Genomic DNA, 27,412 nt, shown 5'->3' with positions numbered 1-27,412 from the left:
AATAATTTAAGGCACACATAATCTTTTGTTTTATATGACCATTAGGAGTCGATATTAATTGTTAATGTGTGTTTATTCTTATAATTATGCAAAGTATCCTGACAGCATGAAAGAACCTAAATATTAACATACAGATATGCAAGTTAAATCAAACAAGCACACGTTAATGGTCCTTAGATTCACCCCTGTAAAGACAAATAAGATGAGCAAATATTGAGATCAATGTAAACTGAGAAAACTTAGTCATTATCATTAATTATTTTTAATAAATAAGGATAGGATAATACTTTATTGATCACCAGAGGGGAAATTCGGGCGTTGCAGCAGCACAGACAAGTAAGGTCAAAATACAAAATACACATTAAACAGAATAGATTAGATAAGATCAATAAAAATAGGGGGTATATACAAGTACAAAATGAATGATGAAGTTAATTATGCAGGGAATTGAGACAGTATGTGCAGAGAATGGCAAGATAAAATAAAATAAAGTAAAGGTAGTTAATGCACAAATGTCATTATCTCTTGTTTATTCAATGAGGAAGAAGACTAATTGTACTCTGCTCAGACCAATCTTATCTATCATGTTGTTTATCTGCAGCAGTGTATCAGGTCTGTGTTTTCTGCAGACTGTCACACATTTAGCTACTTTGTCTGAAGCGGGAAACGGCTGATTTACGGTGCTATTTACAACCTCTGGGGATCTGCGTGTAATTAAAAAGCGAATGGGTGATTGTGCGCAGACAATCAGCATGCCGCAGGGTTTCTCACATCCTCTGAGAAAAGGAGGGAGAGTCGGGAGGAGGGCAAGGAGGGGGAGGAGGAGGAGGGTGGAAAGAACTTGAGTTGAGGAATTTGAATCCTGTTTGAAGGGGGAGACGGAAAAGAACCAACCAGGGGGAATGTCTGAGGGAGTCTGGGGGAACCGGTGATCAGGAGAGACTTTGCACGACAAACTGCATGAAGCACTGGTTTTAAAATCTTCCCAGTGTCGCTGGAAATAGTTGGGATATTGATGCCTTTCAGTAAGTCAGTGGAAGAAACTTCTACCTACAGCGCTTTTTGCGGTGCGCTTTTTTTGCCTGACTTTGATTTCGCTGGATTTTACGCGACGGTGGTGGGATCAACCAAAACAACAACACAAGGGGGGAAAGCAAGAAGACGTTCTTACGAGAGGAGACTTTTTTTTTTTTAAGAAGTCTGTCTTCTTTTTAAAAGGGAACTGAAACGACACGGACCGGTTTGCTTTGGTCACGTCGGTGGATGATCACGTTTCTACTCGCAGCAAAACTTTTTTCAGCGCACAACCACAGGATCTATGAGCTGCTGAGATGCGGTGATGGAGCCCGCCGATGTTTCCAAGATGACTGCTCTCGTTTTTTCCAGGGATTGTAGCTTTTCAACTACAACCATGAGCCGGTTTAAGTGGTCTTTTTTTACCCTCATCGTCGTTTTATCCGCATGGAGGCCAGTCACTGCTGGGACTTTGACAGGTAAGGCAACTGCGTTTTATCCACTTGCTGTTGTTTGTAAAAAATTAAGTGTGAGGGGGAAACTTCCTAATGAGCAATTAGCCCAGCCAGCCCTCTGCGTCGAACTCATTTAATCAATTTGTTTTGGGTTGGCAACCACAGCTGCAAGTGTGTTCAACATCTGGCCAACATGAAGGAAATCTGTACACTCGTAAAACAGCTTTCTTAAGCAAAGTAAATGACTAAAATAACCTTCCCCCCCTTAAAAAAAAAAAAAACATGTGTATTGGTTCAGTCAGGCATGATATTTGGGCAGTGACAGCAGGTAAAGGGGTGATGGAGCAGACTTTGTTATGAGGAGCTGTTTTTGTTGACTGGCATTAAACTGCTGAAGGGTCATGTTCGAGATCAGCTGCAGTATGCATCTCTCTGCAAAATGTACACTCTTCCTGGGAACTCGTCCAAACAAGGTATCCAGACAGGGATTCCCACCAGTCGTGGCATTTCCGGAATAGTGTGGTATTTCGAGAGATGTATTCCAGGCATGGGAGAGGGCAAGAGGTTAAATAAATCCTGCAAGGAAGGTAGAGAATTCAGAAGAACATAGAGTAATGCAGAGATAATAGTCTATGTTGAAATTTGTTGTACATGTCAGGTAATTTCATATCAGGACCACACGTCCCTGAAATCCTGCAAAACATCATTTTGAAGCACTTTTCTGTTCTGGCATAAATCTTTACTGTTACTGTTGTGATCCATCATCAGTTCAACCAGAGGATGAAAACCTGGGGTCCCTGCAGGGGCCTCCACCTGTCAGCTCATGTGTTTTGACCATCATGGTCACAGCGTCTCTCTGGGAGCTCTGCCCTCTGCAGATCCATGACCAGGAGGGACAGAGATTTATACGAGGCACAGCTGTGATTTATAAGCTCAAGACCGGTGGTTTCAAAGAGAATTTTTCCTTTTTGCCTCAGTTCCTATTTGGATGTAGGAATGGCTGTGGCCCAGGGATGAGGGATGAGGAGGGGCTCAGGAGGGGGGGGAGGAAATGCTTTGGTTTGTGAGTCAGTGAGTTGGTCTGAGTCAGACTCAAGCAGTGAGTTGATGGATGGGGTACGGGGGCAAGAGTGGACGGGGAAAGAGTTGGGAGGGGAGGTGGCAAAATGTGTAGCGATGAATCCGAAGAATGGCATGAAAAGGAGGCTAAATGGGAAAAAGGGCAAAGGCGCGGCAGTGAATGGAGAGGCTGAATTACGTAGCGTTAAGAAGCCAGAAAGATAAAGGAGGGAGTGAGACGAGGATAAATGCTTGAACTGTGTCTGGTATTTTTGGTATGTGCACATCCACTGACTTTTAACATCTGAGCTTTTTTTTCTATAAGGGAGAGTAGGAGTAGAGATGGGGTGGGAAGGAGGCAGATAACAAAAAAGATTTAAAAAAAAAGTGTGGAACCTCGAAGGGAATCCAGGAGACAAAAGGGAGGAGATGGAGTATTAAAGCACAAATGAATCACTGGAGACGGGCCACACACACATAAACACACACAGAGTTAACTACAGCCTGCCCTCTCTGTCTACCTCTACATTAAAAGGTTTACAAGGTTATTATCATGTGAATGCATGCCGAAGAGACGGAGGCAGAAAGTAGGGCTGTTTTTGCTCAATAAGGCACTGGAAAAACAAAAAACAAAGTCAGGGTCATGCAGATTCTTGAAAGAGCTCAGCCAAGCTTAAAAATAAAGGGAGGAATGACTTTTTACGCCAAAAAGCACACAGAGACAGTGAGGCGGTGAAGCAGACACAGCGGGCCTCTTCATTTATTGCACACTCCCAGAGCCAGCTTTGAGAATGCTGGTTTGTGTTTGTGTGTGTGTGGATTACAGGATCAAGGGTGTGTTTTTTTCCATATGAGTAGAAAAAAGTTCTGACAAAGTTTGCTATTTACACTACAGGTCGGTTTTCACAAGCTGAATGATGTGTGCTGTTTTTCATGAGATGGGTTGGCAATGGAGTTCCCTGGGGTCACAGTGCATGGGTTAGAGGTTTTAAGGTCGGCCATGAAACAGACTAGGAGGGCGGGTTGACAAGCTTGAGAAAATCTTTATAGGCATCATCACTCAATGAAACAAGCGTGATTTATTCCTGCTGAGATTTCAAGAAACACAAGCCAAGTTAGCAAATCACAAACCAAGTGTGCACACAGCTTTTGTCTTTTATCTGTTTTATGGAGACAAGTAGCGCTCATGCCTTCCTTGTCTTTGTTTGCACTTAAGATGCTTACCTTGAATGTAATGTGTGCAAAGAGTTATGTGCCCTTGCCAAATTTGTATCTGACAGATATTTTTAAAAATATCTTTGAAACAGCATGCATGGTCGACCTTCGACATTATCAGAAATACTTCTCATTTCTTGAAGTAATGTCAGTAAGAAAAAGCAGAACCGTCCTCCTCATATTTATGATGACCCTTTCTGAGTCATTTTCTTGATGTTGAACAGAAACCCAGACGTCTTTGGTGGACGACCTGCAGGCCTACTATCATTGATGTTTGAGAGAAATCCTGAGTATTTTAAAGTGTTTGTGTTGAGCTCTCTGTGCTCTGACACTGTCGGAGCTGCAGGAGCAGCCGTCGGGCTAACAAGGATCCTTTTGTCTGTGTATCAGCTCTGTCCTTCTCAGGTCAGCCTGTCTGTCTGTCAGGGACACCAGATAACCCGACTCGTTCAAAAGACAGTGTGGTGGTGGATGAACTCCACAGTGTTCACCTGCTGTTATCAGCGTTTATCAGAGGGAGCAAACAGCCTCAGGAAGAGTTTAGTGGAGGGGAGATTTTTTGATTAATTGAAAAGTCAACAACAATTGTGGTAATCACTCATAGAGCTGGTTAAGCCGGTCATTCAAACATTTGCTTTTTCCAGCTTCTCATATGTCAAGAGTTGCTGCTTTTCTGTGTTTTACCGGTTTTACCACATTGATTGAATATTATTTGAATCTTTTGAAGTGAATGAACAATTTCATGGTAAATTTGAACTATGGGACTTCTGTATATGGTGACCGCCTTCAACTCACGTCATCGACTATGTTTACAGGAATCCCTTTAAATAACCCAATGCTTTATGTCTGCAACTAACAGTTTTATTTATTATTGATTAATCTGAACGTTAAAATAGTTTTTCTGAACAATTCTTTAGAAAATCATAAATTCAGTTCAGAAGCTGAAACCAGCAACAGTTTGACATTTGGCAATCTCTAATTCACTAATTGAGTAATTCACCAACTTCCCACTCTACAAGATGTGAAAGGTTTTACCATGTTGTTTAAGTGTATATTTAACCACCGAGAGTTAAAACAAACCCCCAATCCTGCTTCTTCACTCTCTCAATCAAAGAATTGGAGTTCGAGCGGAGTCCCACTACCATCATCTCCTCGCTGGGAAAACCTGTGACAATGCACTGCACCCTGAAAGGTTCAGGGGGCGAAGAAGAGGACCCTCCCGATGTGCTCTGGCTAAGAGACGGCGTGCCTCTCCAATACGCTGACACCAACCAGATCCAAGTCCCCACCGACATCAACAGTTGGACGATAATGAGCACGCTCAGGTGGGTGGGGCTTTTTCTCTCGTATGTGTTAGCTGCTGTCACTGCAGGAGATTTCACTTTAAAGGTTGAAGAGTTGTGAGACAGCCACACCTGACCTAAAAATGTCAATCATGCATCTGTGGTGATTGTCTTCAATTCCTGTTCCTCCACCTAGTTTAACCTGTACTGTTGCTGGATGACATCACTATGTACCTGCCTGTTAATCAGCATTATCGTCATCTCCAGTGTGTTTACATCCTGTGTATTTTACTGGTGTTTAGTAATGTGCTGTCCCCATCACACAAAAAACAAATTGTGTTCACTTTCAGACACTCGGGGGAATTTTGAAATTCAGTCATCAAGATATATTATAACTTAATCAATAACCCTACATGCCTCTCTTTCTGTAGCTTTTCATATTTTATCCTGGTATTATTGGAAGAGAACAAAGTAAAGTAATTAGAGTTTATGCATCTTTCTGCCTCTGTATCCCTTTTTTAATCAGTGTTATTTTTTCATCGCTGATCTTTATTAAACCTGTCTAATCATGTACTTTCATACACCAAACAGAATTGAAAAGGTCCAGCTTTCCGACATGGGGTCCTATCAATGTGCCGTTTTATCAGAAAGCCAGCAGACTCTGTCCGAGGAGGGGGGAATCCAGCTGGAGGGTGAGTTCCTCTTCAGCCACAGCTACATAAATAAGCAGGTCTCCTCTTGAGAGCTACGCTTTTTATTTGGATTAAGTTGAGACCCCTGATTCAGCTAATTCTTCCCCAGGCCTTCCTCATTTCTCGGTGGAACCCCAGCACACATCTGTGGTAGCCAACCTCTCCTTGAGCCTGAGCTGTGTGGCCCATGGACCTCCAGAGCCAGTCAGGGTCATCTGGCTGCAGGACGGAGCGCCTCTCAACTCTCTGACAGACCCGGTGGCCCTGTCGCCGTCAACACTCAACCTCACAGGTATCATCTTTCACTCTTTATTACTCCAGCAGGCTTAAGCCCCATGTACACAGCTTAGTCAAAACCATGAAAACACACAGCCTCAATCAACTCCTTAAGGGCCCTGACTCTGATAGTGCCCGATGTTAAGTGATCAAGACATAGGCTGTAGTTCTTAACGCCCACTGCTTATTGGAAATTCTCAAAATGATATGTTGAAAAGCAAGCAAAAACCAGAAAATAAACATCCTTTTTGTTCGATAAAGACTTGAACCGTTAGAATTACTGATGATTACTTCTCAACTAATTCAAGGAAAAATTAATTTAGCACTTCCTCTGAAACGTGTGGACTGTAATAGCAACCTATTAATGACTTTAAACATGGCAGATACACAACCAGTGGTTTCATTTAACCTATTTAGACTGTTTAGAATGTACTGCTTCAAAAGCCTCACAGCGTCTATCATCTTTAGTTTAAAAGGCTTTCATGTCCCCTCTCTATGGATTAAACAAAACCGCCAAATGACCACGCTCCCCTGAGAGCTGGCTGCCTGGCACAGTGCCAGTGGATCCATTGAGGACTTTGCCTGGTGGTTGATGGGTAAAGGGAAAGAGCAGCAGGCAAAAGAGGGACTCGAGGGGGGAAGTAAAATAGACGGGCAGAGGATAAGGGAGATAAAAGAAATAAAGAGAAAAAGGCTTCTGTTGCTGCTTTAATGCAACCACAGCTGCCTGCCAGTTAGCTGCTCCGTGTTAACTCCAGTGGTAGGAGGACAGGCTGAGTCAGACGGAAGGAGGGAGGAGCAGGCGGCAGTGGTTGGTGAAGGTTCTGGTTTGACTCATCGGAGCAGGCTGACTGGTGCTGACCGGGGCCAGTTTGACGGTAACCTACACTCACATCTGTGGAATGGACAGCTGCCTTGGCAGACCGGTCCACAACCAGGAAAAACACAAATACTCTTTCAATAGGCCCATAAAGGGAAATGGCATGAAGTACATGCCAACCATGAAGAAGTCCAGAGCAGAGCAGTGGCTCGCAGTTAAGACAAAGTTTCCCTCCACATGTGGTGAACAGTGTAGAAACTGAAGCTCTTTGCATGCTTAGTTTATGAGTTACAGGGCAAATATTTAGGATGTAAATTGTTGATCGCAGTGATCATGTAAATCTATATAAGGACTCTGTAGCCAGTCTGAAATCTTAGTAAATGTGCAGCATTTGAATAACATTCTCATAATGTTAGATTACTGTCTTGACCAGTGAACTACAAATTATTTTGGAATACATTCCCTATGTACTGATTAAACATTTGACCACCAAAAAAGATCCACAGGTCCTAACAGGTTCACAAAATATTGGCGAAAACTCCCTCAGATACTTCAGAAGATGAAAGTCAGCACTTCAACCTTGTCATTGTTTCTTTTCAGATCCATCAAAGTCCATCAGGAAAAAAATGCTCAAACATTAAGTTGTCCAAACTCAGTCCTCAATATTTAGAAATATTTTAAATAGAAATTTAACATTTTAAATTGTAGGTCAGACAAAAAACATGAACTGATGTCATCTATGTTAGATAAGGATGGAAAATAGTTCTTAAACAATTCATGAAGATATTAGAAGTATTGACAATTGACAAACTATTAAATCCAATATGGCAGAGTTGCAACCAAAATATGAAAAGCCCAGTATCTCCTAATACTTTCTGATTAGAGTTCACATATCAGCCAAGGAAAGGAAGTACTAAACTCATCCCAGCTGACATCAGCACTGTTGGCCAATGCTGTGATGCTTATTTGTTCTTTCTGGTGACTAATTCTGACTTTTTCAGCTGATCAGGGGATGTTGTGCTGCGGTCAGCCGGTGGGGAAGTAAAGAGACACAAGTGTTAATGGCGCAACTTTAGAGATGGCCTGATGAGCAGTTAATTCACCCTCACAGGCAGCGGTCATCCCTCAGCCCTCCCTCCCTTTTCCTCTCTCACAATCCCTCACTTCACCCTGTGAGGATCGTACCCCCTGTTCTTTTTCCGGCCGCAGCACAATGGAGGCATGGTGCCGTCGGCACAGAGCAACACTGCGTAATGCTGTGCAAATGTCCGTTTGCGGCTGATTGACAATGTTAGAGTGTTAGATAAGAGGGATAAAACCCCGAATGTCACATGTGTCAGTGTGTGCGTTTTTTAGCCCGTGTTGTGTTGTGGGGATGACTCGAGCATGTGTGAGCACGCTCTGAGTCACTGTGTGAGAGGACTCATTCTTTGTTGACTGTCGGTGTGTGTCACAGTGTTTTGCCCCCTTCAGAGGAGCCCCAGCCTCTTGTGGGCAGCAGTTCTGCTTTTTTTCACCTGGTCCTCAACATGAGGCTTCTTTGTTCTCAGGACTACACCATAGAAAATATTCAACCTCCACTGTTTTTCACCGTCGACAAGTTTCTTCTTATAAAGAACCTCAATCGCAGAATGTCCGACTATAAGAGAGAGAGATACTTAAGTTTCACAATGTGCCAACTTTTACTAATGTACTGCTAAGTTTTAAGCTGTGACTTTTTTGCAAATGTGTTTAAATAAGTTGTCACCCTGGAAGGGATCTGCAAGTCCAAAGACAACTAGACATGAAGCTGTTTTAACGCTCTTAAGGTGTTTATTCAAAAATAAACTTTGCAACACTATTGAAACTGTATGTTACTGTATGTGCCAACTGTATGTGTTGTTATATCTTTGACTTCTGCATGAATCAACAAAAGTTTATCAAAACCTCGGAAACATTTATGGATCAGGGTTAAATCACAAATTGGTGTTAAAGGAGGTTTGCAATGCTCCAAATATAGTAGTCTTGTTTTCTAACTGACCTAAAGAAATCACCTGTCTAAACTGTTATGTTTATAGTTGTGTCTCTGATCATAGACCGATAGAGAAAACCGACTAAAGGGCCTTTGTACTGTATGCAATATGACCGAATACCCTCTGAAGGGCCCTTTCAGTGAAGAAAAAGTTATTAAGTGCATGCTGCCGCCCCTTTGCGATGCACCTGGTGTCCGTCTTTTTTTTTTTTTCAACCCTGCTCCACAGCCTGAGTCAGCCACTGTCGACAAGCGAATACAAACTCAAAAACGTCATATACATAATATTCATCTTAATACTGATGGAAGAGAGATAGCTTTACCTTATGGAAACCATTATCCTCACACTATTCTCACTTCAGTTTGAACTTTCTCACACCAACATTAAATGCAACTCAGCATGCAGAGCACGCATTCTTGGTTTCAGTAATACGCTGAATGTTCCTGCCTCACACTCTTGTGTTGTTTCCGTTCCAGGTTTGAACAGGACCAGCACCTTTTCTTGTGAGGCCCATAACCGCAAAGGGGTGGCCACCTCTGGATCAGGAACCATCACTGGTAAATATCCCTCATGTCATCATTTTAGGGTTTCTTAAAAGCTTAAAAGCATGATTATGTACTGTTTTATCTTTATGTTGGGTGTGTTTTTGTATCTTTCTTTGTCTAGTTCTTCCATCGAGGCCTCAGAATGTGAGAGCTGAAGAGATCACCTCGACCAGCCTCCGCTTATCATGGCAGCCTGGTTTTGGAGGCGACTACCCGATAATCCGTTGCTCTGTTCAGGTGAGGCAACATGTGATAGAATATAATCTCTGCAACTGTTTGAGCTGCCTGTTAAACAAATGCATCACTCTCCCTGGTTTTTAGGGGACTGTGAGCTTTTCCTCTTGCAAGTTTAGTTTAAAAAGAAAAGAGAGCTTGCTTTTCTTTTCTTCTTTTAACTCATCCTCTACCCTCCCTGTTTTATTAATGTACCAGTGGATCAGGTTTCACTCTGGGAAAGTGGCCTCCTGGACTAATCTTGTGTAGCACCACTCCCTCCCTCTCTCTCTCTCTGTCAGTGTCTCTCTGCCACTATGGCAGCCACTACAGCTCTGAGCAAAGAGACGGTACATTTTCTCCTGGAGAAGGGAGCAGTGCAGCAACACCCCTAAACGTCTGGTTCTAATAAAGCTGCCCTTCGTACCCCTCGCTGTTCTTGCCTTGCACCCCTCCCCTCAGTTCCCCCTCTCCACCCTCATGGGGAACAAGGCGAGGGGCCGGCTTCAGGAGAATGGGGCAAAAATCTGAATTTAACGGCTCATTGTGTGGTGAAGAGAGAAACATGAAAAAAGCGTAGTGTGTGGGGGGAGCAGAGAGATATGAATGTACGGCACAAAGAAAGAAAATAAGTTGAACAAAAGAAAGAATGAAAAGCAGAAAGAGTCACAAATGAAGACAACAAAGGAAGGAAGAAAAGTTGAGGAGAAAGTCAGTCAAAGAAAACAGGAAAAGGCAGTGACAGCAGGTATTGTAGGCCTGAGCCATACAAGGGGAATGTAGTCTGAAGTGTGACTCAGGGCTGAGCTGTACAATTAGATAGAACACAGTTGTTTACAGGCTGGATGGTGATTCATCGAGTCAGGCATGGTTTTCATTCTCTCTCTCTCACACACAGACGCTCGTTCACACGACTTCATATTCCTTTTGGATCAGACCATGATCTCACGCCATCGCTCACCCGGCTTCTTAACTCTGAATACTCATGTTGTTTCAAAAAGTCATTGTCAAAGCACCTGCTGCTCTCGCACATCTGATCTGTTTGTGTGCCTGCTCATTTCTTTTTTTTTTATTTAGACGTTTTAAACTCGTTCTATAAAGAAGTGTGCAGCCTGTAGCCTGCAGGAGCTGCTCGATTATGAACAAAGAAGCAGAGAACAATAGTCCAGAGCGGTAACTTTAATGTGGTTTTTAAGATTGCTGCAGTAAAGGATTTTTCCTGGCCTGTGTTCCTCATAAATGTGTTTACCACAGAGAGTTTGCAGAGGCAGCAGGATTCTGACTGTGATTTTCTTTGATCGGTTCTGCTTTCAGTGCACCTTTTTATAAGCCGGGGTCGTGTTTTAAAACAGCAGTGAAGCAGTTTTTGCACCATTTATGGCAATTATCTCTTAATGACCATCCCCCTTCAGCATTACTGTACCAACTCCAACCTCCTATCTTTTCTTCCACCAGACTTCATATCCACTGCGGTTTGATACCATGTATACAGAGACAATTATGCAAGAATCTCTCCTTAACATGTGTGTCATGAGACATTAAACTTCGATAATCATACATCATTTTCAAATGGTTTAAAGTTTGAAAAGCTCCTGCAGTCCAATAGAACTGACAAATAGGTCACAGTATGAAAATGATTATGAAGGAGGATGGAGGCTGAAGCTACATTAAGATTGTCATCTGATTATTCCAGGCCAAACATTCGGGAGGGCCCTTCACATCAGGCCCCGATAAGATGATCCACAACCAGAATGTGAACATCCCACCAGCCACACACCTGATCGGGGATCTGGAGCCACACAGCCTCTACTCCGTCAGGGTGGCCTGTCACAGCAGCCAGGGCCCGTCTGACTGGTCGTCCTGGGTGGAGCTACGCACCAAAGAAGGAGGTAAGCCTTCCAAGTGAGGAGATGTTTGTTTTCAGCCTGGATGTCTTTTGTGAGCGTGTGCATGGGATCACCTCCTCTTAAGTGAGTCGAGGTCAAGGCTGTGTTGTTGGGATACTGAATAAGGCTGAAGTCCAAGTCCCCTCCTACTCTCTTGCTGTGGACTCTAACCAGTATAAGACAGATGTAGCAACTAGCAGGCTTCAGCCATTACTTTCAGGGATTTTGGTCTGTTACGAGGACCATTAGCTCATAAATAACCAGGTTTTACGATGGGAATTTAGTCTTTTTCTTAAGTCTTTCCCCGGTGAATTGCAGGTCGTTCAGCTGCCTGATTGCAGGTTGAACATTTAAAGTCTCGTTCAGAGCTGTGTGAGTGTTTTTCTAACAGCTTAGACGAGACCTTTTTGTTCTCGGTCTAACTTTTATGAAGGCTTTCCAAGATGTGACTCTAACTTAATTGTTAGTATTTTTTGTTCCAGGATTTTGTAGATGCCAATCAAGTATTATTCAAGTTTCTTTCTACCGATTACCTTCAGAATAGAATAGAACAGAATTACTTTATTGATCCCAAACTGGGAAACTGTGGCGTTACAGCAGCAGGTTGTCCAAACACACAATATTAACAAAAAACACAATATTAGCAAATTTAAACACAAAATAATATTAATTACAAAGTAAAGAAGCACTAAAAATATCCAAACTAAGAATGGGAATATATATAACCAGGATTTAACTAAGCGTCGATAAATGGATTTAAGAGTTGTACTGCTGCTATTTTCTAATGATCCCTTATGCTTGATTGTTGTCTGACTTGCCTCAAGCTGCCATAGGCTCTAAAAAGTCACCTTCCATGACCTCTGGGTCACAGTAGTCTCATTCATGCTGACTATTTGACAGCTTAATGAAAGAAGGCAATTTGCCTTAGTTATCAGGGAAGTTAATGGCTCTTTAAACGCATTTTTGCCTCAAGACTCTTTTTTTTAGCTTTCCAAGTGAGTCAGGCCATATTGGAGACATATGTTATGATAAGAAGGAGTCAGCTAAACATGTTACTGTGCACTGTTAGTCATAATATTCCTTACTGTGCCCCTTTACTTAGTCTGTGTTTATGAAGAGTAGCAGACACGAGCTACTGTACCACCACCACCACCACCACCACCAGCAGCCCAGTTTCAAATGTAAACTAATGAGGTAGACGGTTGACTGGTAGTGAAGGGACAGAGGAGGAGGAGACGGAGACAGGTGGAGGAGGAGGGAGGGGGAACGTCCTGAAAGGCTTCAGTTAGGATCCTTGCACTCTGTCCAAGCTGTAATTCTGGGCTGCTCGTTGTTTGAGTTTAACCTGAGGTGGGATTTTCCATGCCAGCTCATGCTGTCTCTCTCCCCGGATGAATAGAAATGGAAACAGTGTAGAGGAGATATGCCACTAGAGGGATGATGGGGGCTTTCCATAGCTGAAGCTGCGTAAAACACTTCAATGTAACATTTCTCATGAATACAAAAAGAGAGAAGTAGCACTTTTTAAAAAATGCCTGTCTTAAAGAAAAAGTTTTGAGATCAGGTTCGATCAGGAAGTTTCAGTTCTTTGTTAAAGAAAAAAAAGGATTGTCTTGTTTCACTGGAGAGAGTTCTGTGATTTGTTTCCATTTGGAAGTGACTGCTTCATTCCTGCACCAGCTGCTCTCTTTGCACTTGTTCCAGTCAGAGGATGAAAGGAAAACAAGATAAGATTTAGCTGCTGGTCAAAGATAGTTCGGGAGGTATTTAAGGTCAAAGAAAGGGAGAGTAAAGTGGGAAGGTAGTCTGCTTGCAGCTCAGTCATAGTTTCCATATCTTCCCATAAAGCTCTGTTGTTGAGCATGTTTGTTTGTTTCTTGTTTTTTTTGTTTTGCTGCTTGTTTCTGGTTTATGAAATGTGCAGATGTGTGCTGTCATCGCTGCAGAAACATCCTTGTTTGCTGCTCCTCTGTCTCATTTTTTCCACTTCATATAGATTTTCCCCTCACCAGTTCAGATTTGTTTTACATCCTTCATTTCCCCTCCGGGCCTGGTCTAACTTGCACGATGTTGCACTCGTCTTTTCCTACCTCAGATGTTATGAACTGTGGAATTTATTTCCTGCATCGAACAAACTGAACAAGTCTTTTTTTTTTTTTGTCAGAGGCCACTCTTTCAACTTCACTCCTTCATCTTGTATTTCCCCCGCTGTCTTGACCCCTGATGACCTGTGATTTTCTCTTTCCAGAGCACACAGCAAGGCACTGTGGGAAAGACAAAAAAATGGGGTTAATGGTTTGACTACGAAAGGAATGGAGTGAAGAGCAGGGAAACAAGTGAAGGGGGCGCTTTGAGAAAACACTCATTTTGCTATTTTCCCAAAGCCCACTATTTTCCCGGGGGGAAGAGGAAACAGAAGGGGGGGGGGGTTGTTTGGTGGGAGAGGAAGCAAGGCGACCCATGTTGCCCTTCTAATCCTAAAGCTGCAATAAGATTCTGCTTTACGTACTGTATCGATTTTTCTAAACTCTGACTCCTGTAATGCATCACTTTTTGCATTTGTGTTTTTACTCAATGCAAATGCAACAAAGGGAGTCCTGGTTCCCTCCACACTTACTGTAAGTCACAATTCTTGAAGTGACGCTACAATGAATCCTGAGTTAAGGAACATAACCCTAATGGAAATGAGTCATGGTAAAATGGCTCAACACACACGTCACATTTAATCCTGCTTAATACGACTACCAGCAAAGCATTAAAATTCTTAATGTGCTCGAAAATCTGAATGAGGTGAATGTCCTTTAAAAAACATTTTTGATGACACAAAATGTGCTCGGACTGATCCGAGAATGGTTTCCCGTGTAGTGCAGAGTTTGTTTTTTTGTTTGGACTCTAAATCCAGGGGTCATGAGTCATTTTTTTGGCTTAACGATGACCCTTTTCCATCCACATGTGGACCCACATGGAGGCTAACTGTACCGAGATGAAGTGTTCAGAAAGAGCTACAGCCCTGCCTCCGCAAAATGGTTTAGCTGTCAAACGTGGCCATATGACACCATATTCCTCTATAGCAGCACACAGCGGGATATGAAACAGTAGTTTGCTGTGTATCCAGATGTTAATCTCTGCTGTTGTGAACTAATTGTGTCTTAAACATGTTTGGTTCTCAGCATCTTGCCAAGCTTTGGCTGCTTTCATGAGAACAGTATGGGGATTTGTTTTTTCTCTCTGCAGTTTCAGAAAGAGTGATCAGCAAACACCTTCTTTTCTGAATTTCTTTTTTAACTACTGAATGTTTGCAACAGTTTTCTTCCAGTAAAACTGTTTTCCCTCCTCCTCCTCCACACATTTTTACATCAACAAACAACATCTCTCTTTTCTTCGAGTCATTGCTCAGTGACAGAAAAAGAGAGAGGCATTGCCACAGAGAGGGCGGTGAGGGAGAAGAAAAGTTGGAAAGAATGAGATGGAACCATGTTGGATGGGAAACAGGGAGCGAGAGAATGAAGAGGAGTGAAGGAGAGAAAAGGGAGTGGACACAAAGCAGTGGAGAAGGAGGCAGAGAGAGAGAGAGAGAGAGAGAGAGAGAGAGACCAACAGATGACTGATCATAGGTGGAGACCGACTCCTGGAACGAACTTGACTTCGAGGTTGTTTTTGCTGCCGCTGGCAGGCAGAGCAGGGGGCTCGCATGTGGAAACAATCACCCGCCAAATGCTTCCTGATAACATCATCCGTAGGCTGGGCCATGTTTCCCAAACTCTTAGTGACTGTGTGTGTGTGTGTGTGTGTGTGTGTGTGTGTGTGTGTGTGTGTGTGTGTGTGTGTGTGTGTCAGTGTGGGTGTGTGTAGGTGTCCAGTTAGCTTGTGTGATTTGTAGGACTGCTGAGGGATTGAGAAGCAAAGACAAAGAAAGCTCTAACTCTAATTTCAACAAAGGAAAGAAGCAATGTTGCCTCCTTGTTAAAGGGTCCTGGATTTCACACACACACACACACACACACACACACACACACACACACACACACACACACACACAAACACACAAACATAAATACACAAATTCTTCACGCTATTTCTAGTGTGTTACTCAGCTAGGCTTTCTCTCCACTGGGTATTTCTGGTGCCAGCAGCCTTTTTTTTTTTTTTTTTTTTTTTTTTTGCTCCCTGCTCCAGAGAGCCAGAAAAGAAACAGGCAGACGAGAAAATAAAGCAGAAACAGGAATAGACGGAAGAAGAGGGAACAGCATGAAGGAGGGAGACACAGGCCTCAGCATGTGTCCATCTGAGTCTATTCAACCATGCAGACACTGAGGGAACACCGGCTTCTGAACTCAGTTGATCGCCTCCGCCCGCGGTGCCCTCAGCTAGCCTTTTCTATCCTAATTAAGCTGAATTCTCCAAATTCCCTGACATCTTCTTCCATCCAGCTGTTGTACTTATCCACACCCTACAGGCTTCAGGCTGTCAAAACAACACACGCCTGGGTAGCCCTCAGCCCACTGGCCCCTGACCACCAGGCTCACACAGTTGCAGTCTTGCTCACTCCTTATTCATACTGAAAGTCTTTGGACACATTCAGCCACACCCTCAGCTACATCTCTATCTCATCGAAGTGAGAATGAGGAGTGGAATGATTTCAAGTTCTGCTATGTGTGTTTTTTTTTTTTCAGTGCCAGAAAACCCGCCTGTTAACGTCACCGCCGTGCTCAACGGGACAGAGGTGCTGATGGTGTGGGAGGAGCCTCCAGGGAAGCTGAATGGAGAACTTCAGGGCTACGTGGTGGAGTACAGCACACCTGCAGCCCCGCAGGTTAGTCTGAGACACAAAGAGGGCCGGCTGCCGCTCAGTTGTAGAGTCGATCCTCAGCTCCTGCAGCCACATTTCTGATGTGTCCTGATGTGCTTCGCCTGCAGCGTGTGAATGTTTATGAATGGGTTTAGTTAATATTGATGGAGCCTCTGCCATCAGTGTGTGAATGTGTAGGTGCGTCCTGCGGTGCAAAAATGCTTTGAGTAAGAAGACGAGAAGAGTGTTATACAAGCCCAAGTCAATTTACCCAAATACACACAACAACAAGAACCCCACAGAAACTCTGCAAAACTGACAGATTGAAAGACAATCCTCCTTTTGATACTCATCGTCTACAAACGCTTCTTTTGTTCACAGTTTGTCGTGGATGCTGGATTGGACACTGAGCTGTCAATCAATCTGTCTGTCCCCCTGTCCAATGTGTCCTTTCGAGTGTGCGCTTACACAGGGGCCGGGCAAGGACCCTGGACCCCCATACAGACTGTGACACTTATTGCCCCCGGTAAGTGACAACGTCATACACAGTGTGTTAATTTACTTTGAATCATGAATGATTTAAGACACCTTATGCCAAGACTTTATTCATTTTATAATGACTGTAATTAATTCGCAAATAAAACTTTCTGATGTTTCATGTCAACTCTGCAGATCATTTTACCAAACAAATTATGTTGTTTTCTCCTCAAAGTCAGTGTATTGACATGAACTCTCCTTTTTTTTTTTGGTTCCCACAGAAATGGAGGAATTTCGAGGTGAGTGTAATGACTGGCTTTGCTCATTCAGACCCGCAAACTTGCTCCTCTGTAACCTCCCAGAGTGGCACAAAATGACACAGTGACAGTAGAAGTGAGCTCATGGTGTGTTTTTTTTTTTTTTCACTGTAAGACTTCTCTTTCTTATTCTCGGTCGCTGGGTTCCTGAGAGTTCCTTCCTGTGTATCTCAGCAAAAAAACAAGAAGGAAGCGAAAAAAAGAGAAGAGAAGATCTCAGGGAGACGGGAAAGGGGAAGAGAGAGGGGTGTAGGGGGGTTTTGGGGGGGGGGGGGGGGGGGAATGGGGAGACGCATCATAAATATTTATAACAGGCAGGAACAGTGTAGCATCTCTGTTTGCTTAGTCTAATAGAGCCAGACAGACAATTCAAACAACAAAGAACAGCAGATAAAAAGAAGCAGGGGAAAGTTGGGGGAGGATGAGAGTGAATGGGAGAAAAAGTGGAAAAACAGTGGGTGGAGGTTGTTAGTGCGTGGAGCTGGGAGTTAACGTCAGCGTGAGAGTTTGGAAAACAAGAACTGAAGACAAAGTGAATGTTTTTGAGATTGGAAAAAAAGAAGAATATTTTTAGAAGAAATGTTTAGATGTTGCTCAACATGACTTTGCTGAGGCCACTTTGTAGACTTGGGCAACATATGTAATTAAAAAGAGAACATTATTTTCTCACAAAAGGTATTACAACACAGTTTGATAGTGAAGGAATGTCTCTCCTTCCCGTTTAAGATTTTGTCCAGAACACACATGTAAGCCATTTGGAAAGAGAATAAAGAGAAGTGTACTGTTTTCTGATAAAGCAGAAATAGTCTGAAGAGTTTTACTTTAATCCGTCTTTATTTTAAATCTGTTGTTAAACGTAATCAAATCTTGTGTCACCTCGGCTTCTCTGATTTCTTAACTCTGTGTCTTAACCCTAAAAGAGCCGCCTGGCTAAGCTGTCATCCATCTGTGTCCACGCCTCTCCCCCAGGTCCCTCTTCCCCTCCGGCCTTTTCCTGGCACTGGTGGTATGTGGTGATGGCCATTGCCGGTGCCGTATCCATAGCTGTTCTCATGGCTGTTTACGTGGCCAAGCTGCGGCGCAAGGAGACACGCTTTGGGTGCGTATGACTATTAGCACTCCTCGTGGGTGGAAGGGAGGGACGCTATAGCTGTGCCAAACCAGAATCCTCAGCTCCATGACCTAGTTGCCTCACTTCTTCATGCATTCTGCAGAATTTGGACAGAGTAGTAACATCTGTTGTGAAAGAGCAACAGTCATTGTTGTGAATTATGATCAAATGCCATGTTTCCAGCTGTGTTTACGCACGTACTGGACAAACCTCTCATTGCATTTTGCTCTGTTTTGTCTTCTCCCTGTATGAATCATAGAGAGGCGTTTGAGCCGATGATGGAGAGCGGAGAACTGGTGGTCAGGTACCGTGCACGCCGTACCTACAGCAGAAGGACTACAGAGGCAACATGTGAGTTCTTCTCTCTCTGCCCCTGCATGTTGTTCAGAAAGATGACACTTTATATTTTCAGCTGATTGTCCCTGAGAGATTCTCTGCAGGCCCAAACCTGCCTCTTGCCCCTAGGACAGATAGTGATACAAAAAAAAAAGCACTTTAATAGTATCCCCTCTTCAGCCCCGGGCCTGGATCCAGCACTTCCATGGAAGGAAATGCTTAACTGTAATGACACATGTTGATAGTTTCTATTCTCCCCTTCTCAAGAAAGGAATGATTCATTGAGGAGATCAAAGGAAAGGATTTGAGTCTGCTTAAGATTATTTTATTCCTCAGAGCTGTAAAAACATCCCCTAAGTGTTGAGACAGCTGACATACTCCACAACAACACTGTGCCCCTTTGCACTATTTAACTCATCATTTCATATTTGATTTATTTGCTCAACTCAGTTTATGGTTTCAACACAATAAAACACAACAAGAAATATTTCCTCATAATACTGAAACACTGTTCATGAGCAAACAGGAGCAGGAAGAAGAAAAACTTGTAATACCTGCCCCCCCTTTTCCTAATAACACAAGACACTGTTTAACAGAATAAGATGTTGTAACCTGTTGTTTTCTCTTTCTTTCTTTCACAAAACAAAAAGTAGATCAACAACATAGAAACAATCAAATACAATCACTTAACTCAATACATTCATAATTTCCCCGAACCTTTTCTTTATACATTCTTTTAAATTGAATGATAGTTGAGCAGCTTTTTAAATGATTATCGAGAAAATTCCCTAACTTAACTCCATTTACTGAAATACACATTAGTTTTAATGTAGTGCGTGCAAAAGGACTTTTAATTAAATCTCCGCCTATGATCCTCCACAATCGATGTTTTTAACTCACCATTCAATGTTTTTTATAATCCTATCAGTTAGATGTGCAGAAAACTCATTCATGAAGTCCTGTCCTGTACAATCAGGCGTGAAAACAATTAGCTCTGACTTGACTTCATTTCAGGTATTTACTGACAGAGTCAGAGGAAGGAGGTGAGACAGGGACATACAGGGATAACGGCATATTGGAGAGGTGGACGATGTGGGAAAGAGGATATAATTGCATTAGAGACATAAGACTTTATGGTCCTCTCATATGTGTGAGATTTCAAACTAAAGCAGCCTGTAACAACAAATGAGGAGTTTCTTGCGCGCTCTCACTGGAGTCAAAAGTCCTTCCACCTTTGGAACCAGGTCCAGGTGCAGCAACAACCTCATAGTGGGATACAAAGCAATGATTAGTAGGAGGTTGTGAAGTCTTCTCGTGATTACAGACAGAGATACGTACCTGTAAACACAGCACGCAGTCTCACATTTCACACAGCTGGGTCATATTCAAGCCCTGACATTGTCCCCGGTGTACGCACAATATTTGACACAAGTCTCAGCTTGCCACAGCCACAAAGAGGACAGGGGGAGACCAAACTTTGGAGGAGAAAGGGAAAAAAAAGAAATGTATTCAGTTGGTAAAATGATACTAGCTGAGAGAATGAGATGTGCAGATAATTGAATGTGGGGAGGAAAGCTCACTGGGAATAAAGGAAGAGGTCAGATTGGAGGGATTTGGGTGGGATTTCTGCTGCTGCTGTTGACCAGTATGTTTGGCCAAATCTCCCAACACATCGATTATTGCATGCACCGCCTAATGACTGGTCACTGCAGCATATGTCAGAACATGCCTGTGGAGTGAGCGCATTGTTGTTGGACGCGTGGCAGATTGATCGTGTAGCAGCAGCTGGAGGGGGGTGTCAGATCATGTCGTTGCCTTGTCATATTCTGGCCCAGATGTGAAAACAGAGCTAACGTCTGATGCTCGGTCTGCTCAACGCTCATACAGCTCGGTGACGGCCAGCTGGCTGGAAGGAGAACATTTAAACAAGATTAAAATCCTCCTGACATCAACTTCCCAACCCGGTCCCTGCAGGATTACCGCTCATCTGTCCCACACCTGAAATATGGTCTGAGAAAAAAATGGAGACTCCATGTCAGAAAATCTCTGCACGGTTGTGTTTTAGTGCATTTTTAAAATCTTTAAATGTATTTTGATTATTTAAGGCCATATTGACATTGAGAAGAAGTATGTTCATTAGTTTTGAAAAGGGAAGCTGTGCATTTAAAAATAGCTACTAAATAGATCAATATATAGGAAACAGAAACTTTGATGTAAAAAACACTTTTTTTGTCCCCAGAACAAAAATCGAATAATATTTAATTAGTATTTAATATGGGAGGTTTAAAGACTAGACAGCATGTTTTAAATCAGTCTTTTTTTATTGCTGTATAAGCTAGCTGGGTTTATTCACACTTTGTTCTTGGCTTCGTGTTTCGCATTGTGCTTTTACAATCTGGCTGTTTTTCTCTCTCTCTCTCTCTTCTTTGTTGTTCATTAAAGAACTCCGGGCTCCAAACACCATTAAAATTCCTTATTCTCTCCCCCCTCAGTGAACAGCCTTGGCATCAGCGACGAGCTGAAGCAGAAGCTCCAAGACGTGATGGTGGACAGACATAAACTAACCCTGGGAAAGACGCTGGGAGAAGGTACTGTTTGTTTTGTATCAGTGTCATTTTCTGGGACAGCCTGGAGTTAATATGTACAGTAACAGACTAACAGCAAGGTGAAACACATCAACGCTTTATGTCAGGGTTGGTACATAGTCCATATGCAGGATTGAACAGCCAGAACAACATAGCTTGATTTCCACTTATCTCTCTTAAAGACACTCGTATGTTTTGACCTTAGTTATAGTGTAACAGTGTAACAATATAGTAACCCTGCACTCCCTCCAATCCGGACACTGACAACCTTTCCCTGTTTGATAATAAAGTGTCATCTAAACCGAGTGTTTGATGTGGTTTCATTTTCTTTCTTCAGGGGAGTTCGGCTCCGTGATGGAAGGCCTTCTGACTCAGGAGGAGTCTGTTCTCAAAGTTGCTGTCAAGACCATGAAGAGTGAGTAGACAGTTCAAGTGCTCAGCGATCACCACAATGATCCCCCTTCATCTTTGGAAACACTGGCCATTTGACAGACAGCCCCTCGGGTCAGAAATTAACAAGTGTTTTGTGCTAAAATTTCAGTTCTTTATCAGAAAACAGACAAAGGCTCAGCTTGTAGAGAATATTGGCAGAAGGAAAAGTTGACCCCATTAAAAAAACCGCAGCGTAAAACTAAACACAATTGTATGAAAACTCTACAAGAGATTAATTTGTAGAGACTGAAAACAGGGCCACCTTTCTGTGTGAGATTATATTAAAACACATTAAGTGGATGGAACTGTTTACACGTAACAGTTTATAGTGAAATCATTTCAGGAGCTTAAACACCCTTTTGAGATAAAAGTTTATTTGCAACCTGTCAATGTGCCACGAGCTGTACACAAACCACATGGCCTCACTTGTGTACCGTCTCCTCTCCAGTTGCCATCTGTACACGCTCAGAGATGGAAGATTTTCTGCGCGAGGCTGCCTGCATGAAAGAGTTTGACCATGCCAATGTCATGAGGCTTCTGGGTAAGTCAGGATTCAAATGACAGATGGACAGTTTCTCTCGTAGCCCTTAATGATGGGTTTCTTTGTCTTTTGAGTTTTAAGGTAGAAACAGCTGAGATGACTTTTAAGATTCATGGTTTTAGAAAGACCATGTCCAAGTTGTTCAGGATAATCACCGTCCTGTTACTTGGTTTATTTGTGGTTTAACTTTTCTATCATTTTTACATTATGAAGAGTAACAGGGAGATGTGTTTTAATAGTGTGTAGAAATATTTGACACAAACATCCATTAACCTGTGCAGATTAAACTAAAACGCTTTGCATGCAAATATACCGCTTAGGCTGGGTGAGAGAATATGTTCACTTCCTTCCGCTTCAGGTTAACGGACCCTAGCATGTTGCTCGTTAAATGAGCAGAACATGTATGCGTGTGTGTGTGTGTGTGTATGTATGAGACTAAGCCGTGTGGTGTTTTTACAGGTGTGTGTCTGCAGACCGTGGAGAGTGAAGGTTACCCCTCCCCCGTGGTCATCCTGCCTTACATGAAACATGGAGACCTGCACAGTTATCTGCTCTACTCTCGGCTGGGAGACTGTCCTGTGGTTAGTCTGATTACAAACAATAAAAAGCACAGAGTCAGCAACACACGCGTACACATGCACATGCAAGCGGTCAAGCAAAACCACAAGTTGAACTGTTTATGGTTCAAAGGTTGAGAAGTTCATATACATGTTAAAGTCTGTCAGCAGAATGGTATCCAAAGGTCATCATAGACGTAGAGTATTTGTTACAGTGAGTCCCCGTACAGACTTTTTTTGGCAGCATGCACACTCTGAAGTCATGGAAACACACAGTCAGTGTGACATCTACTTCTAAATGGATGAGATGGTTTATTGGAATCGAGAACCGCTATACGCACTAAGTCCCCGAAGAATCTGGTTGAGAAACACAAGCCTAATCGAAACAAGATTCCTGCAGAATGTTGAAATATCCGAGAGTTCGGCAAGCGTTCAGAAAACACAATGGTGCTGATTCTTCCCACAGGAAAAAAGCTGTTAGTATGTGGAGCAGGGAGCGCTCAGTTCAGACCGGCAGAGACGGACTCTAGCGCCCTCTGCTGTTTAAGAAAATGAAATGTCAGCTGTGGTGGATGTGTGATGAAATGTGTTTTCCTCTTTGTGCTGTCCTGCAGTACCTCCCGTCTCAGATGCTGGTGAAGTTTATGACCGACATTGCCCGAGGGATGGAGTACCTCAGCAGCAAGAATTTCATCCACAGAGACCTCGCTGCTCGCAACTGCATGTAAGCACAATCGCTGCTTCCCCTTTTTACTCTTTCGCTTCCCTTTCTTCTTTTATCATTTGTTCTTTCGCTTTCTGTTGTGACCCTGCATGCAATAGTTGAAAAAACTTGAAATGAAGAACTAAAAGTAGACCCTGAGACTGTGCCATATATTTGGTAAAGAGGAACAAGGAGAAGATTTGGATTCAGGAAAGTTAAGACATTCTCACTTTGGCATTGAGTTTTTTCTGAGTGAGTGAGTTTAGTTAGTCATCCATTCAACATATTTCATGAGCTCATAAAACATAAAGTGGTAGCTTTCATGTAAATCTGAACCGCCCTGTAACACTCTGCTATTCTCTCTGCCTCAGGCTGAACGAGAACATGAACGTGTGCGTGGCTGACTTCGGCCTCTCCAAGAAGATCTACAACGGGGACTACTACAGGCAGGGCCGGATCTCAAAGATGCCCGTCAAATGGATCGCCATCGAAAGCTTGGCTGATCGAGTGTACACCACCAAGAGTGACGTGGTCAGTTCCCCCACTGTGTGTCAGTTTAGTGTGCCTTTGTATCAACTGCATGGTAGTGTGTTTCATGTGTTTGTGTTTCACATTTCAGGGACTCACGGGTTAATTAACAGATTTGGTTTATCTTTAGAATTATACTTCCACCCTAAAACCTGCCTGTTGTAAATCAAACGTCTTTAAAAGTATTTTTTTCCTGATAACAATGAATTATTTTAGTGGTGATAAATTTCCAGGTCAAAAATTATACTGCATAACCCATTACCCTACTTTCCATATGTAAGCTTAGTGAATAGAAATCCATGATCATGTCAGCACTATGTCACCAACTACATTATTTAAAGCTCTTTTGGTGCTAAAAGGAGAGGAGAGGAGAAGAAATGTTTTAGCCTTAGTATTCTGTGGCTGCAGGGTAAAGAGTTGTAAAGTCCATTTTGGGGGGATTATCATCTTAGTTAGGCATGCAGCTGTTATTTGTAGTAGTAGTGCACTGACTTCAGTCTTACAAAAGAACAAATTTGAGTCCATATTTGGTTAAACGGTGAATATATTTAGTATTTACTCTTTAAAACGGAGAAGATAACATCAATAGTTCTGAGATATTTCACTGAATTCCAGCTGTAATGTACATACATATTATCATATGTCTGCATTTATGTTGCAGAGACCCTCCGCATGTGAAAGTGATTAAAATGATGTACACTCTTGAGTGAGTTGAGCGTAAAGTAGGACGTCCTGATGACTGGACAAACATGGCTGTGTTACATCCAGAGCTGATGTTTAACCGGAGCAGATTCATGTTTGAGGGGGTCGCAGAAAGAGTCAAATCTGAAGGAATTCCACCCATCCCCTAACCCCCTCCTCCTCTGTACTTTTTCTTACACGTCCTTCCTTCTGTCCGTCTCCTTCAGTGGTCGTTTGGAGTCACCATGTGGGAGATCGCCACGCGGGGTCAGACTCCGTACCCTGGGGTGGAAAACAGCGAGATTTATGATTACTTGAGACAGGGGAACCGTCTCAAACAGCCTCCGGACTGCCTGGACAGCATGTGAGTGATGGTCCTTCACCCTCAGTTCATGAGGAAGTACAAAGTGAAGCCTTTGACTCCTGATTAGAAGACGCTCTTTTAACATTAAGCAATAAGAGCTAGTCCAGTTTCCCTGATTCTCAAAAGGCTTAGTGATGATTTCATTTAGAGATTTGTGTTCAAACATGGTTTTCCTACAGTTTTTTTCTTTAAAATATAAATATTTCTCATAATAACAAATCCTCCTAACTTGAATATATTTAAATATATGTCAGTATTAATTTACTACAATAAAAAACACATTTGATAAACGCTCTTCTTCACTCTCTCCAGTTACTCCATCATGTTCTCCTGCTGGCTTCTGAGCCCGAAGGATCGTCCATCGTTTCAGTCTCTGTGCTGGGAGCTGGAAAAGGCCCTGGAGGATCTGCCAGACCCCCAGGACCCCGACGAGATCCTGTACGTCAACATGGACGAGTCCTCCATGGAGCTCGGTGCCGTCGGTGGCCGCGACCCCATTGGGGGTCCGTCTCCTCTTTGCCTGAAGGGTCTTGACTCGGTGACCACGGCGGAGGTCCACCAACCGAACCGGTACGTCCTCTGCCCCCAGCACGAGACCAACAGAGCCCTGTGTGACTCCCTGGAGAGCCTGGACATGCCCGTGTCGTCCTCCACAGCCACGCTGCCCTTACAGCCATCCTGCCACTCCACCCCAAACCCCACCCCAACTGTGGAGCTGCAGGAGGACAGGGAGGGGTCCAGGAAAATGCCCTGGCAATGATGGCTTTACTCTTAAAAAAAGTTACTCATCACTGCCAAAAACTGTGCCATCCTCGCTCCAGGCAGAGAACGGGAACCAGCCTCTCGCTGCTGACTGTAAGACACCTGAATACATGATTTGCACAAACACTCTCACACACACACTCAGCAGAATGCATTCCAAGGAAGTCCAGGATTGTTTTTTTTAATTTGTGTTGTTGCCCCCCCCCCTCCCTTCTAAATGAACACATCTACGAGTGAGTGTTACAGAAATATGAGATCAGTGTGGCTGGAGGGAAAATTCATGCAACATACACCGCAGCACAATCAAAGAAATCCACACACCCCTGACGCTATAGCAATAAAATACCGACTACCTTGTAGACAGAAGAGTTAGCCACCTTCACGTCTTTAAGCTAAAAAAAAAAAAAAAAAGAAAGAAGTAAAGTCTCTGTGAAACCAGCTCACACACTGCCAGACTGACACACAACCAAACACACTCAGGAGCTTGAACTGTCCATGGAGAAAGCGCTGAAGTAGAAGACTCACACCAGCTGAGGAAAGGGATGGAGGAACTCACCCATCTGAATCTCTGCATCAGTACATCCTCCTGCAGCAAGATCCGAGGGGATCTGGAGGAGCAGACCGGCTTTTTTAAAGGTCATGTTGACGCACGTTTGTGAAGGACTACTCGGGATTCTTGGTCTGAAATCATAAAACTTGTTGTTGCACCCTGATTTTTATACTTTAAGCTCTTGTTTTTGGTTAACAGATGGAAGAACGTTCTCCCCAACATGAAAATCTTGTAACCTTATGATTGCTATTCTTAAAAGTTAGGACTCCATTTCCCAACATCAGCTGACTTACATATCACATTTAAAAACAACCATTAATACTGCAGGATTAGAGCAGATTTCATGAAGCTGCTGAAAAGAGGACTCTGTTTGCATGACATCATATTAAACCCCTGAATCTTCTCCAGGTCTTCTACTGCTAGTCGTGCTTCAAGCACCATGAGCCATCTTTCCTCACCTTTTACAAGTCCTGATTCACCTGGTTTATACATCTATGTCCTAACTCAGGAAGCTGAGACTCAGCAGGAACAGAGGTACTGGTCACATCTGGAGGGTACAAACACTCAGAGGTAGTTTGACGGAGAGAGAGAGTCGGTACAGTCGATGGAGTAAGCTCCTCACCTTGTGTTAGACTCAAGCACAGTGTTATTACAAGTGTATTTGTTTTATGCTGTTTTTTTTTATTTCTACAACTTTGCACTAATGTTTTATGTTATTTGTATATCTTTTTAGGATTTTGTTTTTTACGTTTTGGACATTCTGTAAATGCCTTGCATGAAGTCGGCCGACATGTAACAACCCTTTATATTCATAAAGACCGAGAACAAAGCCTGTGAAGCATGGCAGGGCTGCTGATATCCAGTCGAAGGATTGTTCTCAGTAAATGAGCGGGGACTGGGAAACATGACTAACCTCGTCATCTGACATCACCGTGCCACTTTTGATTTTGGGGATGTGTTTGTTTCTCGAGGTTCAGCGCTGTAAATAGAAGTCTGTTAGACGCAGAGTCGAGCATGAGGACACAGGAAGCAGCGGATGAAAAAACAAACAAAAGTGTGGTCCTCCAAACGTCAGCTTTGGGTAATTCACCAGCTGCAACTTTGCATCATGCATGCACTTATTTTTATACATAAATATATTTGTTTAAGGTCATAGTTTGTCGTTGAATTGGACCACATTTCAACACAGTTTGGGAGAACATTTGTCTG

The 27,412-nt window shown here is 43.0% G+C and overlaps 1 protein-coding gene across 1 annotated transcript; it reads left to right on the top strand.

The window, feature by feature from the left end:
- The first annotated feature begins 857 nt into the window (after window positions 1–857).
- Window positions 858–26,068, top strand: LOC109995470 (tyrosine-protein kinase receptor UFO). Its single transcript, XM_020649201.3, has 20 exons — window positions 858–1,493; window positions 4,858–5,068; window positions 5,618–5,718; window positions 5,828–6,010; window positions 9,303–9,383; window positions 9,493–9,608; window positions 11,278–11,473; window positions 16,144–16,283; window positions 16,641–16,785; window positions 17,018–17,035; window positions 18,023–18,152; window positions 18,424–18,515; window positions 20,993–21,088; window positions 21,423–21,500; window positions 21,966–22,058; window positions 22,518–22,639; window positions 23,230–23,339; window positions 23,690–23,849; window positions 24,755–24,891; window positions 25,204–26,068. Exons 1-20 carry the CDS (start codon window positions 1,340–1,342, stop codon window positions 25,649–25,651), a joined length of 2,811 nt encoding a protein of 936 aa, XP_020504857.1. The 5' UTR covers window positions 858–1,339; the 3' UTR covers window positions 25,652–26,068.
- Window positions 26,069–27,412: the final 1,344 nt, after the last annotated feature.

The sequence above is a fragment of the Labrus bergylta genome, chromosome 11 (genome assembly GCF_963930695.1).
Source record: "Labrus bergylta chromosome 11, fLabBer1.1, whole genome shotgun sequence".
Taxonomy (NCBI): Eukaryota; Metazoa; Chordata; class Actinopteri; order Labriformes; family Labridae; genus Labrus; species Labrus bergylta.
The sequence above is the reverse complement of the archived record's forward strand: the minus strand, read 5'-3'. Positions and strand labels throughout refer to the sequence as shown.